The 15128-nt window shown below is 46.7% G+C and overlaps 1 protein-coding gene across 4 annotated transcripts in view; it reads right to left on the bottom strand.

Moving 5' to 3' along the window:
* Positions 1 to 2755: 2755 nt before the first annotated feature.
* LSS (lanosterol synthase) overlaps positions 2756 to 15128 on the bottom strand; it is a 35241-nt gene continuing 22868 nt past the window's right edge. For 2 of the 4 annotated variants that reach the window (XM_053283084.1, XM_053283081.1), the window contains 9 exons: positions 14506 to 14556; positions 14190 to 14339; positions 13832 to 13928; positions 12140 to 12245; positions 11774 to 11839; positions 10959 to 11039; positions 9916 to 10086; positions 9014 to 9092; positions 2756 to 5228 (listed from right to left, as the gene is read on the bottom strand). In XM_053283084.1, coding sequence (XP_053139059.1) covers positions 5091 to 5228; positions 9014 to 9092; positions 9916 to 10086; positions 10959 to 11039; positions 11774 to 11839; positions 12140 to 12245; positions 13832 to 13928; positions 14190 to 14339; positions 14506 to 14556 — 939 coding nt within the window. In that variant the 3' untranslated portion in view covers positions 2756 to 5090. The remainder of the gene's footprint in view (positions 5229 to 9013; positions 9093 to 9915; positions 10087 to 10958; positions 11040 to 11773; positions 11840 to 12139; positions 12246 to 13831; positions 13929 to 14189; positions 14340 to 14505; positions 14557 to 15128) is intronic. The other 2 variants (XM_053283083.1, XM_053283082.1) reach the window with 2 other exon arrangements.

Raw genomic sequence — 15128 nt, 5'->3', positions numbered from 1 at the left:
GCACGATGACACAGTCACATAATTGCTCCATTGTGCATCCACCTCGCCATTCAACCTATCTTTAGAAATTGCTTCACCTTCAAATTGCAATTTGGTTTAGTGCTGCAATTTTATCCTTGAGTTAGTTTTTGCATTTTTTTAATGTGCTGTATGTAAACTGTTTTTTATGTTTATTAACAGAAAAGAGAAATAGAAATAAATAACACCAACTAATTGAGGTCTGGGTAGGTAGCAGCCCATCTGCTGGAAATGCCAGAGATTGTTGCAAAGCCTTGTAGGGCTTGGACTTCTTGCCACTCTGTACTCTCTCCACCAGTTGACTGAAATCATCTCCTAAGCAGCACTGCATCACAAGGTAAGAATTTCTGCCCCATGGTGGTAGACAAGAAAGATACAAACAAGGAGGCTGTGGAACAGAATGTGGAGGTGTGTTTAAGGTAGACTTTCAGGCAAGGACAGACATCAGATGGCAATGGCCAGCGTGGTGTAGTGGTTAGAGTGCTGGACTAGGACCGGGGAGACCTGAGTTTCAGCCAAGATACTTGCTGGGTCACTCTGAGCCAGTCACCTCTCTCTCAGCCTAACCTACTTCACAGGGTTGTTGTGAAGAGAAACTTAAGTATGTAGTACACTGTTCTGGGCTCCTTGGAGGAAGAGCAGGATATCAAATGTAGTAATAATAATCATCAAGCTTATGCCATGCCTTCTCCACTGAATGTGAGGACAGACCAGGTATACATCCCATGAGGGACACTGACTGCTTGCCTCTTTAAGGTGTTGGGTCTTAAGCCCTTGTTGAGGGCTTCTTGGAGAAACAGCAGTAGCTCCTTGAGGCTGCATTGTTGAACTGGAATTTTGTGCCATCTGGCCCATCTGAGAATGCTCTCAGGCAGACTGGTAGATGTGGTTAGTTGAGGATTTCCTCCATGCCAGAGCAGTATACATCACTTCGGGAGAGTAGTCATGTTTGCTTAAGAGATTCCTCTCAATCTCCATGCAGCTAGCTGTAACCAGGCTAGGTCCTGGTGCAGAATCGGCCTTTGGTGAAGAAGATTCAGTGTGACTGGGAAGAACCATGGCTTTGAAATTGCTAGGTGAAGGATCTTGGGAAACCAGGGTCTTCTTGGCCAATGATGTGCGATGAAGATGACCTCCGTTAAGGTCATCTTCATATACATACATTACAGGGTATGTCTCTACCATTTTGTAGAGATGCGCAGTGTGCAGGAAGCAACTGAATATGGTGTTGTGTATTGGGAGAAGTGTTAAGGACAATGTTGCTTTAAGAAAGGGTCTCAGCCAGCTTAGTAGTTGTTACAAGATAGAAAGGGTTAAGGGTTGTTGCTAGGCAGCAAGTCTGCTAGCTTCAGGCTGTTGACTTCTTCACGGGCCTGCCTCAGATAAATTAACATATCTTACATGGTTTTTCAGGGATTATTATTAATAAAGGTTTGTTCATTAACCCTGAAGTATTCTGTTATCTTAGGTGCTGACAACACCTAAAGAGGCTGTGCACAAAAGCAGCCCCACCCAGGTTAGGGAAGCCCTACTTGAGTAGTTCTGCTCGCATGTAGCACCAGGATCAAGGCCAATCCTGGCACTGCCTTCCCCCGGTAGTCTGAGTTTATAACCCGGGATTTTACCTGGGTTAAAGGGCGAGACACACCCTTTACCCCAGGTCTGGGATTGTGTGTATGCTGGGGCTGCACGCAACCCAAGGCATACACAGAGTCAGGCACCTAGCACTCTTGACCAGTGTTCCCTCCATGAGGGATTCCCAGATGTTGTTGAATACAATTCCCAGAATGCCCAAGCAAAAGCCATTGCAGCTGGGTATTCTGGGAGTTGTAGTCCACAACATCTGGGAATCCCTGTTAGAGGGAACACTGCTCTTGCCTCCCAAGGGAATCCCCCAATGCACCGCACTCATCATGCATCCCGGAAGATGGGGAAACGGGTCCCAGCCTCCAGAGATCTGCGCTGCATGAAGCAGCGCAGCCTGTGTGGGCATGCGGTGGTGTACCAAAAGGAAAGCATCACTCATCTGAGGGGAAGGTAGGGTCAACCCTGCCTCCCCCCTCCTCATGGTTGTGAGAATGACATTTTTATCTTTTGGTGATGAGAAGTGGGATATCTGCTAAGAGATAGCATCTTTTGATATGACCTTGATATCTGTGATATCACCTTGCCCTGGAATATTTTAAGTGCAGGAGCTATTAACTGCCCCACTTTGGAATATTTTTTTAAAAAATAGCTCCCACAGAGCATGGGGCAGTTGTTAGAGCAACATTAAGGTGAGCCTTCCATACAAGAGACTTATGGAAGGAAACACCACTATACCTAAAAGTAGAGCATTACTCTATTTGTTGAGCATTCACTGACCCTCTGTGCTTTGTTTCTGCTGCCAAAGGCACCACACCAATTTTGTTTTATCATAATTAATCCTCAGTTTATCTTTTTCACAATAATTGGCCAGTCCAACCAACATTCTCCTAAGTCCAATCTCAGCAAAAGAAAAAAAATGCCATATCATCAGCATACATTAGGATTGAGACTTTGCGTCCACTAAGGGAGAAATTTTTTTACCCAATTCCATAGCTAATATAATAACATTGATATAAGAACTGAATAAGAAAGGAGCCAATAAGCAACCCTATTTAACACTAATGAAATAGGTTAGGCGGTTCACAAATTAGCCCACTTGCGCCTCAAATGTTCACGCATCTGCCATCTTGAATTGGGGTGGACGACATCATCACAAATGATGCTGTTTATTTGTTATTTAATAAATTTGTATACTGCCCACTACCAAAGTCTCTAAGTAGTTTACAGCATAAAACAAACCAAGAACAGACACTGTTGAGGTGTCCCTTACTGTGTCCCTCCCTGTTGATGGGGGAGGGCCGGCTGGGTACATACACACACCTGCAGATCCAGAAGTTAATTAAAGTGGGTGGTCACATGTATATAATTATGAAGAGAGTTTATCAAAGTCAGTGATTATATGGTTAATTGAACTGGATTTTGTATTGTGGATAATTGAGCATATCTTCTGACTGAGGCTTCTAGATTATGATATCAATATTAAGTAATAAAGGTTTTGAAGATTGTACCTTGGATCCTCTTCTACGCATACAGTCTTCCTTTAGATCTGTTATTGATCAGGGATGTGCACGAACCATGGTTCATGCACTGGTTCAAAGCCAAACGGGTTTGGCAGGTTGGAGGTGGTGGCAAGTGGCACCTTTAAAAGTGAGGACAGCAGCGCCTTACCTGCTCCACACAGCTTCCCCATCGACCTGCGCCCAACCATGCTGACCCTGCAAATGGCTTCCGTGCATGTGCGGAGGCCATGTGCATGCCGGTGTTGCGCCACCGCACCCGGGCTGACGGGGGAGTGCCGCCGCCACCACCACCACATGCGGGCTGCTGGGCAGTTTGCCGCAGCAGCAGCAAGCTGTGTGGATGATCTAAGGACCTGTTGTCCTCACTTTTAAAGGTGCCGGTCGCCACTGCACTCAACCCGCCAAACTGTACTCTCCCCACTCTGGCCGTTTTCTACTTACAGGGAAGTGTTTACTTAAGAAAGCATTCAGAAATGTGATTCCCTCTCAACTAGAGTTTAGCCTTCCACCTCAGCAATCTACCACCTTATTCTGCTACCATTTATATATCCACTCTAGAGACGGTCTGCCACAGGATGTGGGGATGGCCACCAGCTTGGATGGCTTTAAAAGGGGCTTAGACAAATTCATGGAGGACAGGTCTATCAATGGCTACTAGTCTGGTGGCTATGGGCCACCTCCAGCATCAGAGGCAAGATGACTCTCAATACCAGTTGCAGGGGAGCAACAGAAGGAGGGAGGGCATGCCCCCACCTCTTGCCTGTGGGCTTCTCAAAGGCATCTGGTGGGCCACTGTGTGAAACAGGATGCTGGATCAGACAGGCCTTGGGCCTGATCCAGGGCTGTTACGTTCTTAAACCATGAGATGTACTGCAGGTTATTATAGATTAGAGCATCTCTCTGAAAGAGGGAGAGAAAGGATGAGAAGTAGTAGCGGGGAAATTAGCACCATCATTTGTGACACAACTCTTTGTTCGTTCACTTGCAAACATTACATTTGGTTGCTGCCACCTTATGTATAATCAACACACAGTGGAGCAGGAGGATCACACCAGCCCATTACAATGTGCAATATGTACACCCACAGAACTCAATACATGTCGGGCCCAGAGAAATCAAAGTGGGAATTATGGGGGGTTGAGCTTATAAGTCCAGTTGGGATCAGTTACACAGTAAGGCTCTTCTCACAAGCAGCCTAACCCAGGCTAGGGAAGCCCAGCCTGGGTTAGGCTGCTCGTGTGGAGCGCTGGGATCTGCAGAGATCCCAGCACTTCTGCCCAGCCTAACCCTACTGTTAAGCCCGGCTCTTAGCCGAGGTTAAGGGCACAGGCAATCATGTGTCTCCTTGGGCTGCATGCAGACTGGTTGCCTAGAGTGCCCATCTGATGGGGAAATCCCCCAATGCACCATGCCCTAGGCACTGTGGGATTCCCAGAGGCCAGGGAGCGTTTCTCCAGCCTCCAGAATACAGCCCCAGTTGCCGCCACAGTGATTGTGTGTGTGGTGGCGTGGCACTGCTCAGGCCATCCTGGATTGTCTGCAGGGAAGGTAGGTTAAAACTCTGCATTCCCCTCGCCCTCCCTCCCAGGACCAGCAATGGTCATGTGAACGACCTTATTACCTACATCAAATGGAGGCTACTCAGCTCACAGGTCACATGCTGGAACAAATACTACTCCTGAGCCAACCTTCTTGCTGTGTGCGCACATAGAGCAAGGAACATTGTGATAACGAGCCATTCAAAGAAGCCTTCAGTGTCGTCCTCTTCAGCTCCTCCTCCACCTCACTAGCTCCTCAAGACAGTGTCTTCTAGCAATCTATACATAATCCTGTAATTCAAAAACTTACAGAGAGCCTGGGGAGACTGCCAGGACACATCTGCCATGTCAGTTAGAAGTCCCCAATTTGGGAGGAGGGGGAATGGCAATTATGTCCATTTCTTGTTCCTCCAGCTAGTCCATTCTTTCAATTTCTTAATGCCTCGGTAAGAAGGCTGGCAGGATATAGGCGAGAAAAGCGTCCTAAGGTCCAAATGGGGAAGACGTTTCGGTAGGAGGTGTAGCTGATAGCACAGGTCTTGTTGAATACTCCAGAAACATTCTCCTGCAGGGACAAAATAAAGGTAATCTAGAGCTGCCCTCTCATCTTTTCCAGTATTTAAAAAAAGGGAGGGGGCTATTAAAGGTGAAACTCGGAAAATTAGAATATAGTGCAAAAGTCCATTAATTTCAGTAATGCAAATTAAAAGGTGAAACTGATATATGAGACAGACGCATTACATGCAAAGCGAGATAAGTCAAGCCTTAATTTGTTATAATTGTGATGATCATGGCGTACAGCTCATGAAAACCCCAAATCCACAATCCCAGAAAATTAGAATATTACATGGAACCAAGAAGACAAGGATTGTAGAATAGCAATAGCACTTACATTTATATACCGCTTTATAGCCGGAGCTCTCTAAGCGGTTTACAATGATTTAGCATATTGCCCCCCAACATTCTGGGTACTCATTTTACCGACCTCGGAAGGATGGAAGGCTGAGTCAACCTTGAGCCCCTGGTCAGGATTGAACTTGTAACCTTCTGGTTACAGGGCGGCAGTTTTACCACTGCGCCACCAGGGGCTCTTTGATATAGAACAATATAGAACAATATCGGACCTCTGAAAAGTATACAGTGTACTGTGCTTGATTGGCCAGCAAACTCGCCTGACCTGACCCCATAGAGAATCTATGGGGCATTGCCAAGAGAAGGATGAGAGACATGAGACCAAACAATGCAGAAGAGCTGAAGGCCGCTAATGAAGCATCCTGGTCTTCCATAACACCTCATCAGTGCCACAGGCTGATAGCATCCATGCCACGCCGCATTGAGGCAGTAATTGCTGCAAAAGGGGCCCAAACCAAGTACTGAATACATATGCATGCTTATACTTTTCAGAGGTCCGATATTGTTCTATTCTACAATCCTTGTCTTCTTGGTTCCATGTAATATTCTAATTTTCTGGGATTGTGGATTTGGGGTTTTCATGAGCTGTACGCCATGATCATCACAATTATAACAAATTAAGGCTTGACTTATCTTGCTTTGCATGTAATACGTCTGTCTCATATATCAGTTTCACCTTTTAATTTGCATTATTGAAATTAATGGACTTTTGCACGATATTCTAATTTTCCGAGTTTCACCTATAGAGCACAACAAGAGAAGCAGCAAAATGGAACACTGGTACTTCTCTTGAAGGATACCCTCTTGCTGTTGGGTGTAGGGTATCCAGAGTGAGTTCTTTCCTTCTTTTTGCTCACAGGCAGGCCTTATATTAATTTGATATGCTTTAAAAGCCCCTTGGAGGAGATTCCTCCCTCAGCTTTTGGGATGTACTGAAGCTTAAAATCCAATGAATGTATAGTAATTTTTATCTTTATACAGAACACATAACTTTGAACAATAGCTACCTTCATATATCAGGGAATAAAGAAGATGGGATGAAAAAGGCATAGAGATAGTTCAGAAGCCATGGTGAGACTAGCGTGTCCTCTTTCTGTACCCTCCTCTGAAAATCTGGTGAAGAACTGGTTGAGCTTGTGATTTCCCAAGGAGGTGAACAAGTCTGCTGTGGGTTATTCAAACCACCACCACGCTGCTGCAAATTTAGAGACTTCAGTGCCACTCTAAGGGGCCTTGCCAGCTTAGCCAGGCTGCTTTCACACTGTAGATCCCACTGCCATGCTGTGCAATTATGGAGGTGAGATGCTGCTCCACTCTAGGAGTAACTCTAGGTGGAGGGAGCGAGACCTTGTGCAACCTTGGTGACTCATGAGGGATTTGGCCATGATGTTGACTGTCCCAACAAGGACACAACTTCCCTGGATGAGGGCTAATAGAGCAAATCTGATGGCTAGCACCCTGGTGATAATATGCTGCAACCCAGATTTCAGTTATCTGCCCCATGCGGTCTTGTCCATACTGTGGACTCCCCATCTAGTAAGACTCATATCTGTCGTCACCACAATTATTGCCAAGTTCCATCTAAGGTCAGGGAGGCCAGTATACAGGCAGGAAGACGAAGTTTGTGGTGTTGTGGGAGAGTCAATGCATCCTAATGTAGAAAGAGGAGTCACTACAAGGCTGTCATGTGAAACTTTGCCCAGGGGACAGTGTTGATTCAGACTACAAAGAGCCCCAAATTATGTGTTTGGGAGGGGTAGGTTGATCAGGTTGTCTGCATATTCCTGTGGAAGTAATAGGGATTCTAGGTTGGTATTTAGCAACGCACACAAGTGTTGGAACCTCAGAGTTGGCTGTAGTTGGTTTTTTAGGGTTTTGATGAGGAAGCCATTGTTTATCAGCCTAGTTGTTTGAATATCCCATAATCCTTGCTGTTGGGACAGCAAATGCAGGGTGACAATATCCAGACAGAGATCAATGTGGATGCCTTTGAGGTGGAGGTGAGTGATTATGAAAATCAGCAGCTCTCTGAATACTCCTGACTGATGACAGCCAGAAGGGGAGCGCTTGGAACTGAAAATAGCAGATCCTGTATGTGTGAACTGGAGGAACTTGGGGTAGTTGGTGTGGATTGGTACACACAGGTATGCTTCCTTCAGGTTGATGAATGACAGGAAATGCTGTGGGAAATTGCTTCCAGGACAAATATGGGGGGCTTCCCCTCTGAAACTTGTGGCACTTCACAGGTCAGTTGAGCAGTTCTGGACCTGAAACTGCTCACCAATCACCATCTCTCTTGCAGAAGAAGTAATACGGAATACACACCAGAGGATCTCAGAGATTTGGACCAGCTCTGTGCATGTCAGAAATATCAGAATTCCACTTTGGAATTCCCACCCCCTACCATGAGGCGGCAGCTGTTTGCAGGATCCAATGGTAGTGGTGGTGTGTAGGCGACCTTTAAAAGCTGTCCCAGCACTGGCTTGGGGAAAGCTGGGCTGAACTGAAAGCGAGGGGCAGGCTGGGAGATGCATGGATGCTTGGGGGATGTAGTTCCTCCCAGAGCTACTCCCATTGGAGGGAAAGAGCCTTCCTCTGGGAAGAACTACATCCCCCAGGCATCCCTGCACTTCCCAGTCTCCCTTGCAGAACTCCCCTTCTGCTCCTGAGATTCACTGCAGCTGCCCAGATTTCCCCACATCAGTGTTGGTATCTCTGCCAGATACCAGGGTCCCCAGCAGAGCTGGTAGGGAACAACAGATGTGTCCAAATACTGGGAAGTGATGGATCTATACTAACTGCTACTAATATATTTCTGGACAGAGTTCTGCCTGAATTTATATCATGGCAGATTGGGGGTGTCCCAGACAGACACTACTGATAAATGAGAGTGACTTGTAAACTTCATGAGTGGTTTGTTTGGAATGTTCTCTTTCCCTCTTGCAAGTAGGAGGAAGAGCCGGAAGTGGATAAGGACTTGGACCTGCAGTGCTTTCTTTTTGCCCTCCCCTACATAGGTCAGTCTCAAGATCTTTCACAACAGTGTTTATCCATTCCACCAAGCCAGCCATTTATAACGGGTAGCAGAAGAGCTCATACTGCATCTGCAATGAGCAGAGTTGATCTACAGCCTGCCAAAGCTTCAATTTTGGCCACACAAAAAGTTACGTTGGGCCTTGTTTGCAGGAGGTGCTGTTGAACTGCAAGGCCTGGCTGTTTCCGTGGTGGATTCATTGGCCTGAGAGTTAAGGTGGAGGAGAGAGTCTGCAACCCCCTGCTCCATGTTTGCTGACTTCTGGAGCAGGAGAAAAGCAGTTGGTACAAAGATGTATATTGTATTATAACCATGTTACAGTAGCAATGGCTTTTAGCTATAACTGAGTGCATGCAAGTTTGTTTTATTGAACACGGGCTCCACTAGAGGAACAAACACTTTACCTGTGGCCAGTCCCCATTAGGCAGCTGTCTGTCAATCAAGACTTTGATCCCCCTTTCCAGGACTCTGACATCTGGATACCTGCAAAGCCAAAAGGTGTAGTTTTGACCCAAGATAGATGCAAAGAGAGGGGAAATGGCAGATCACTTCCAAGTTCAGAAAGGACATTCCCTTCCAAGTGCTGCAGTGTTTCAGGCAGGAAGATCAAACCCTATCTTCAGCAAAATCTCAGAGCCTTCTTAGCCCATTCCACGCTCCAGAGCCAAAAAAAGGAAGTGGCCAAAAGCACTCCTGCATGGCTCTGCATAGCAGCCCTGGATGCAGCGATTCAGCCTCTCTGATTCTTGCAGGATAGATGTGCGGGATGCTTTTGCCAGTCTGCTAGGACTAATGAGGAGCTACGTGGAATAGGCATGGGCCAACATGGTGACAGAAGATTCAATCCTGATTGGTGATGGTGGTGGCTGTCACCCAGACATTTCCATAGCCCCAGCCCTCTCACTTCTGATCCTTTAACTCAGACCTGCACAACTTTGGCCCTCCAGCTGTTTCTGGACTACAACTGCCATGATTCCCAGCCAGTGGCCAATAGTGAGGAATTATGGGAGTTGTAGTCCAGCATCTGCAGGCGGGCCAAAGTTGTGCAGCCCTGCTTTAACTTGAGGTTGGAAAGGACAACACAGAAAGGACTGCAAGGAGGTTTCAGGGGCAGAAGATAGCGGCCTTTTCCTGGAAGTCTTCTCATGCTCTTGGCTGTATCACAGCCAGGAAGCTGCTGCGTGGGCATGCTCTATCCATTGATGGCCAGAGTGTCAACAAAAGGCCTCAAGGTTGCAGGCTGGGAGCAGCAGAGGCCACTATTGTAGAGGAGGAAGTCATGCCATTTCCAGCCACAAGCTCTTACCCCACGGCCATAAGCCCCAGAAGAGCCCAGCAGGTGTTGTGGATCTGGGACGTGGCGCTCTGGACGTATCTGCGCAGTTCACAAGATTCAAAGTCCTCTCCCCAACCACCATCCTCCATCTGTTTGGAGAGCAAGAACTCACAAGCCTGGGACACTTCCCTGCAGGCTACTCTGGATGAGACACAAGGCAAAAGAAGGGGGATTCAGTGTCTTCCCTCATGACAATCTGGGAGGAGCATGTGGTGTTAGGATCAGGCAAGTGGGGTGGGATCAATCATACCAGGGTGTGCAGAATGTGGAGATGGGCAGGAATTGAAGGAGGGAGAAAGGCACAGCTGTATTATACGCTTGAAAGATGCAAAAGAAGCAGCAGCAGCAGCAAAGAAGAAAGGAGGCAGAATTGGTCTCTCCTTGGCAGAACTAAGTTTTAGGGGATGGTGCCTGCCACAGGGCAACCTTTGGTCGCTTGAGCTAACTCCCAATGCACTACGAATCCTGCAACATCCAGATGCACACACCAGTCACTTTTAACTCATCTTACATACATCAGCTGACTGCAAGCTGAACCTGGAATGATTAGGGAAGCAGCATCTGCAGGAGGCCCACCACCTCCAATGCCTGATCCTCCTGCTTTCTAATGGAGATAGGAGAATGCACAAGTACACAGGGGAAAGAGCAGAAGATGTCACAGGTCCAAGCTGCCAGGAAAACCTTCCTTCCCGAAACATCAGTAATGGGTGGACAAGCACAGATGGCCCTGTCCATGCTAACAATGACACCTCCACTTCATTCCTGATGTCAGGAGACAACCACGCAAGTGAGGTCACAAAGGATATTGACAACCCTTCACCCGAAGGACCAGATTAGTACCAAGCTAAAGCCCAATCTACCTCAAGGCTCAGTCCAGCATGCTGGACACACCACAGACACACACGGCAATAAGAAAGCATGTTTAGCCCACCACATGAAAGGTCTTCTTCATTGCAATTGTTTATCCAAAGCAGCAGAATCCCATCACAAAACTGGGAAACGCTTCAACTCACCCATCACAGTATGTGTGCTGCATACAAGCAAATGCTTCTAACGCAAACCATGTGCCATAGGTGATGCACACACCCCAGCTCCTAACAGAGAGGAGAAACCAGTCAGCAAATGCAAAGTATCTGAAAAGTGATTTTCCAGAGCAGCTGTGCTTCGTGAAGTATTCAACTCCCACAGCTGCACAGAAGAAACCAATGAATCAACCAAACATGATATACAGTTGATTGGGGGGGGGGGTGACCCAAACCAGAGAGAGGCCTCAAAACAGTGCTCAAGAATGTGCAATACACTCAATATGTTTCAATTATCTAGTCTTCCTCAGGGGCAATTTGTATATTATACAATGTGTAATATATGTTGGGTATATTACACATCGTCACCTTAAGTGGCGCAGTGGGGAAATGCTCGACTAACAAGCAGAAGGTTTCCGGTACAAATCCCTGCTGGTACTATATTGGGCAGCAGCGATATAGGAAGATGCTGAAGAGAAAGACCAAAGAAAACCACAGGGTTCTGTGGGCGCCAGGAGTCGAAATCGACTTGATGGCACACTTTACCTTTATATTACACATCACATTAAATTTCCAGTTTTTGAACACCAGTTTGAGACCTTTGCTTCTCTTTTTAGTTTTTTGTCCCTTTGATGCTGCTCTTCTTTCCTTCCTGCTATTGGCTTCTTCACCACTTCCCCAACTACTGAGTTTTTATTCCAGATTTTCAAGACTGCTGCTTATGATCGAGAACCCCCCTGCACTGACCAGCAGCAGGAGAGCCCCAAACTCTGCTGAAGCTACATTAGTTAGAAGATGATACTCACCCTTCCCAGGAGCCATCAACCCTCTGCATTTTCCGACAGTACTCCAAGCCCTTTTGAAGCGTTTCTCTAGACAACAAGGAAACAGTAGAAAGCTGTTTCGACCAGTGAACATCCACTATTCTTGTCCCACTGTCTCTAGTCCAGCTTGGAAGTGCTAAAAATGCTTCTTTTACAGACACAGGTCACATGGAGAGAATGTTTTGATCCAGCCCAGATCCCACAGAAGAGTCAAACACAGAACTGAAGCCTTCTGTTTACACTCCAGCAGGCCATACCGAGGGGAACTTTCATTCCACAGGCAAGTTTCAAACTCTGAAATGAAGCTTCCACAACTCGTCTCTCTGCTCTCCTCCTCCCGCCTTTTACCTGATCTCCAGTGTCCTATGTTCAGGGAAGCGCTCATGGAAATGCTTCAGTGCCTGCATCACTGCCGAGGTGCACTCAATGTAAGTGTAATCTATCATGATATCGCCTACAAATCACAAACAAGGAAGCAAATACTCTCCATTAACAAGAGTCCTGGCAAAAGAAAGCATTTCATGAGGGACGTTCTGGAACATGTTCCTTCACAGTTAGGAGAACTGCTCCATCCTGTAGGAGTCCAAGGGCCAGAAGTTCACTTTGACATACAAACTGACCTCATCAATTGTGGACATGTTCCACAATAAAGCAGGCATCCTTTGGTTGTGGAGCATACAGTCTCAAGTATATATATTTATGTATTCCACACATTACCTTCAAAATCCAAGAGGAAAATGTAGCATTTCCAAAGTGGAGTATTTCTAGATTGTGCATTTAAAAACCACACACATACTTTTGTTTTTTTACTACAACTTGATAAATCTTTTTATCAACCATTTTACTACAGCTTGATGTCTGGTGGGGTCAGCAGGAGACTACCTGGAGTTGGGGAGGGATGTAGATCCAGTCCATCTTTGCTCTACAGCAAGGGTCACCAGGGCATGCTTGTTAAAAACAGCATGCAAAATTATTTTGAGTGGCACTCATACTGCTATTCCAATTAAGAGCAATCAGCTCCGGGATTCAGGGGGAATATCATGGTAGGGGGAAGAAGGACAACCCCTGCAGGGGACCCACTGTGGGTCCCCCGTGAGTGGTTGCCTCACTCCCCAGGCCCCTGATTTCCAGCATGCAGTCCTTCTAAAGTGTCTCCGTAGCGGAGTTAGAGAGAAATCATCTCTGACTCAGCAGAAGGCTGGCTTAGAGGGGCTGCATGCTGGAAACAGAAGGCAAGGGGGTTAGAATAGACCCCTGATAACTGAGCAAAGACACGCCTTTTGAAGTGGCAATTCTCTTATATTTAGCAGGGCAACTGGCCCTATCCAAAACCAAGCACAGCATCCCTCCAGTGGCTGTTGCTGGTATCTGGCTTATGTTTCTTTTTAGAATGTGAGCCCTCTAGGGACAGGGGACTATCTTATTTATGTATTTATTTGTCTATGCAAACCACTTTGAAAGCTTTGGTTGAAGGTAAAGTAAAGTGTGCCATCAAGGCGATTTTGACTCCTGGCACCCAAAGAGCCCTGTGGTTTTCTTTTGGTAGAATATAGGAAGAGTTTACCATTGCCTCCTCCCGTGCAATATGAGATGATGCCTTTCAGCATCTTCGGATATTGCTGCTGCCCGATACAGTACTGGTGGGGATTCGAACCGGCAACCTTCTGCTTGTTAGTCAAGCATTTCCCCGCTGCACCACTTAGGTGGCTTTCGTTGAAGAGCAGTATATAAATATTTGGAGTGGTAGTAGAATCTAAATGATATATGTATTACTGGCACACAAAACTAATTTGAGTAAATAAATGAAGCCTTGGCACACCACTTCTGAAAGGTTGCCAACCCCTACCCTACAGTGATCCTAATCTCCGAAATAAGGAAAACAGTAGACCTCATCCTCAGACAGCTGTCCCAGTGCCCTGGGATCCCAAATGGCGCGCGCGCACACACACACACACACACACACACACACACACACACACACACACACCCGTGAACCGTTCAGTAGCCAGAATGAATGCAAAGCAAATCCCTGCCTCTTACCAAATACCTCTGAAGGATTCAGGAGTTCCAGGAGCCAGCCCCCACGCATCGTTTCATAGGTAGAAAAGCCACCATTGACATTTTGCATGCTCAGCAACTGAAGGAAGACACCGAGGAGGAAAGAGTCTCCATTATATAAGACAGAATTCAGAGGGATGGCTCAAAAGCCCCACACTCCTCAACAATGGTCAGGGCGGGCCTGCCCAGAAATATCCATAGAGGCTCATGGCTCTAGCTCCGGCCCAGACATTACGCTCTTTAGCTTATGACCAAGAACTAGCCAAAGGGAGCTGAGTAGACATAATAGTCTAGGGAAGAGAAAGGATTATGTAATAGAAGGCGCCGTCTCTGTTCTCACCACATTCACACTATCGAAGAGGCAGTTGGGTGGGACGTGTTCCTTTATGAATGGGCACTTCTCTTGTAACAGCATCACTGATTTGAGCCCCTCGGCAGTGCAGTCAGCTACAATCCAGCCACAGTCACGAGTGCTGAAGGGAAAGCCACCCTGGAATGTATGAGACACCAGAGGTCTTCCAAGTGAAGGCAGCAAAACAGGATTTCTCACAGAGAGACATCTGTCAGGCTTGCTTCAGAATCTGGAATCAATGCTTCAAGGGAGGGTGCTAGGCAGAGAGCCCTCCCAACCAGTTTCTACTGCCTTGCGGTTATACCTTGTTCATCTGGCGGTAATACTTCTCATAATCGGGTGGATTATCTGGAATCTGGAGAAGAGACAAAATCACATTCAAAACTGGCAGGCAGGAAACATCAATACCATCAATGTAGTTATACACTAGATCCGTACACAGGAACATAGGAAGCTGCCATATACTGAGTCGGACCATTGGTCTATCTAGCTCAGTATTGTCTACACAGACTGGCAGTGGCTTCTCCAAGGTTGCAGGCAGGAGTGTCTCTCAGCCCTATCTTGGAGATGCTGCCAGGGAGGGAACTGGGAACCTTCTGCTCTTCCCAGAGAGGCTCCATCCCCTGAGGGGGATATCTTGCAGTGCTCACACTTCTAGTCTCCCATTCATATGCAACCAGGGCAGACCCTGCTTAGCTAAGGGGACAAGTCATGCTGGCTACCACAAGACCAGCTCTCCTCTCCTCAGGAAAGGAGCTCACCACTCCTTTAGAAAGCAGCAGCATAAACAGACTGTAATACTTGTGCTTTCCACAGGCATGACTGTTTTTGTTATTTCAGGATTTGGCCTGAAGGGTTCTTGCATATACTGTTGCAATCTTATGCCTTATTGGAAGTTTGACATAAAGATGAAACCTTTCTACAGAC

Source organism: Hemicordylus capensis, chromosome 1 (assembly GCF_027244095.1).
Source record: "Hemicordylus capensis ecotype Gifberg chromosome 1, rHemCap1.1.pri, whole genome shotgun sequence".
Classification (NCBI taxonomy): domain Eukaryota; kingdom Metazoa; phylum Chordata; class Lepidosauria; order Squamata; family Cordylidae; genus Hemicordylus; species Hemicordylus capensis.
Note: the sequence above shows the minus strand (reverse complement) of the source record. Positions and strands in the feature narration are given on the sequence as shown.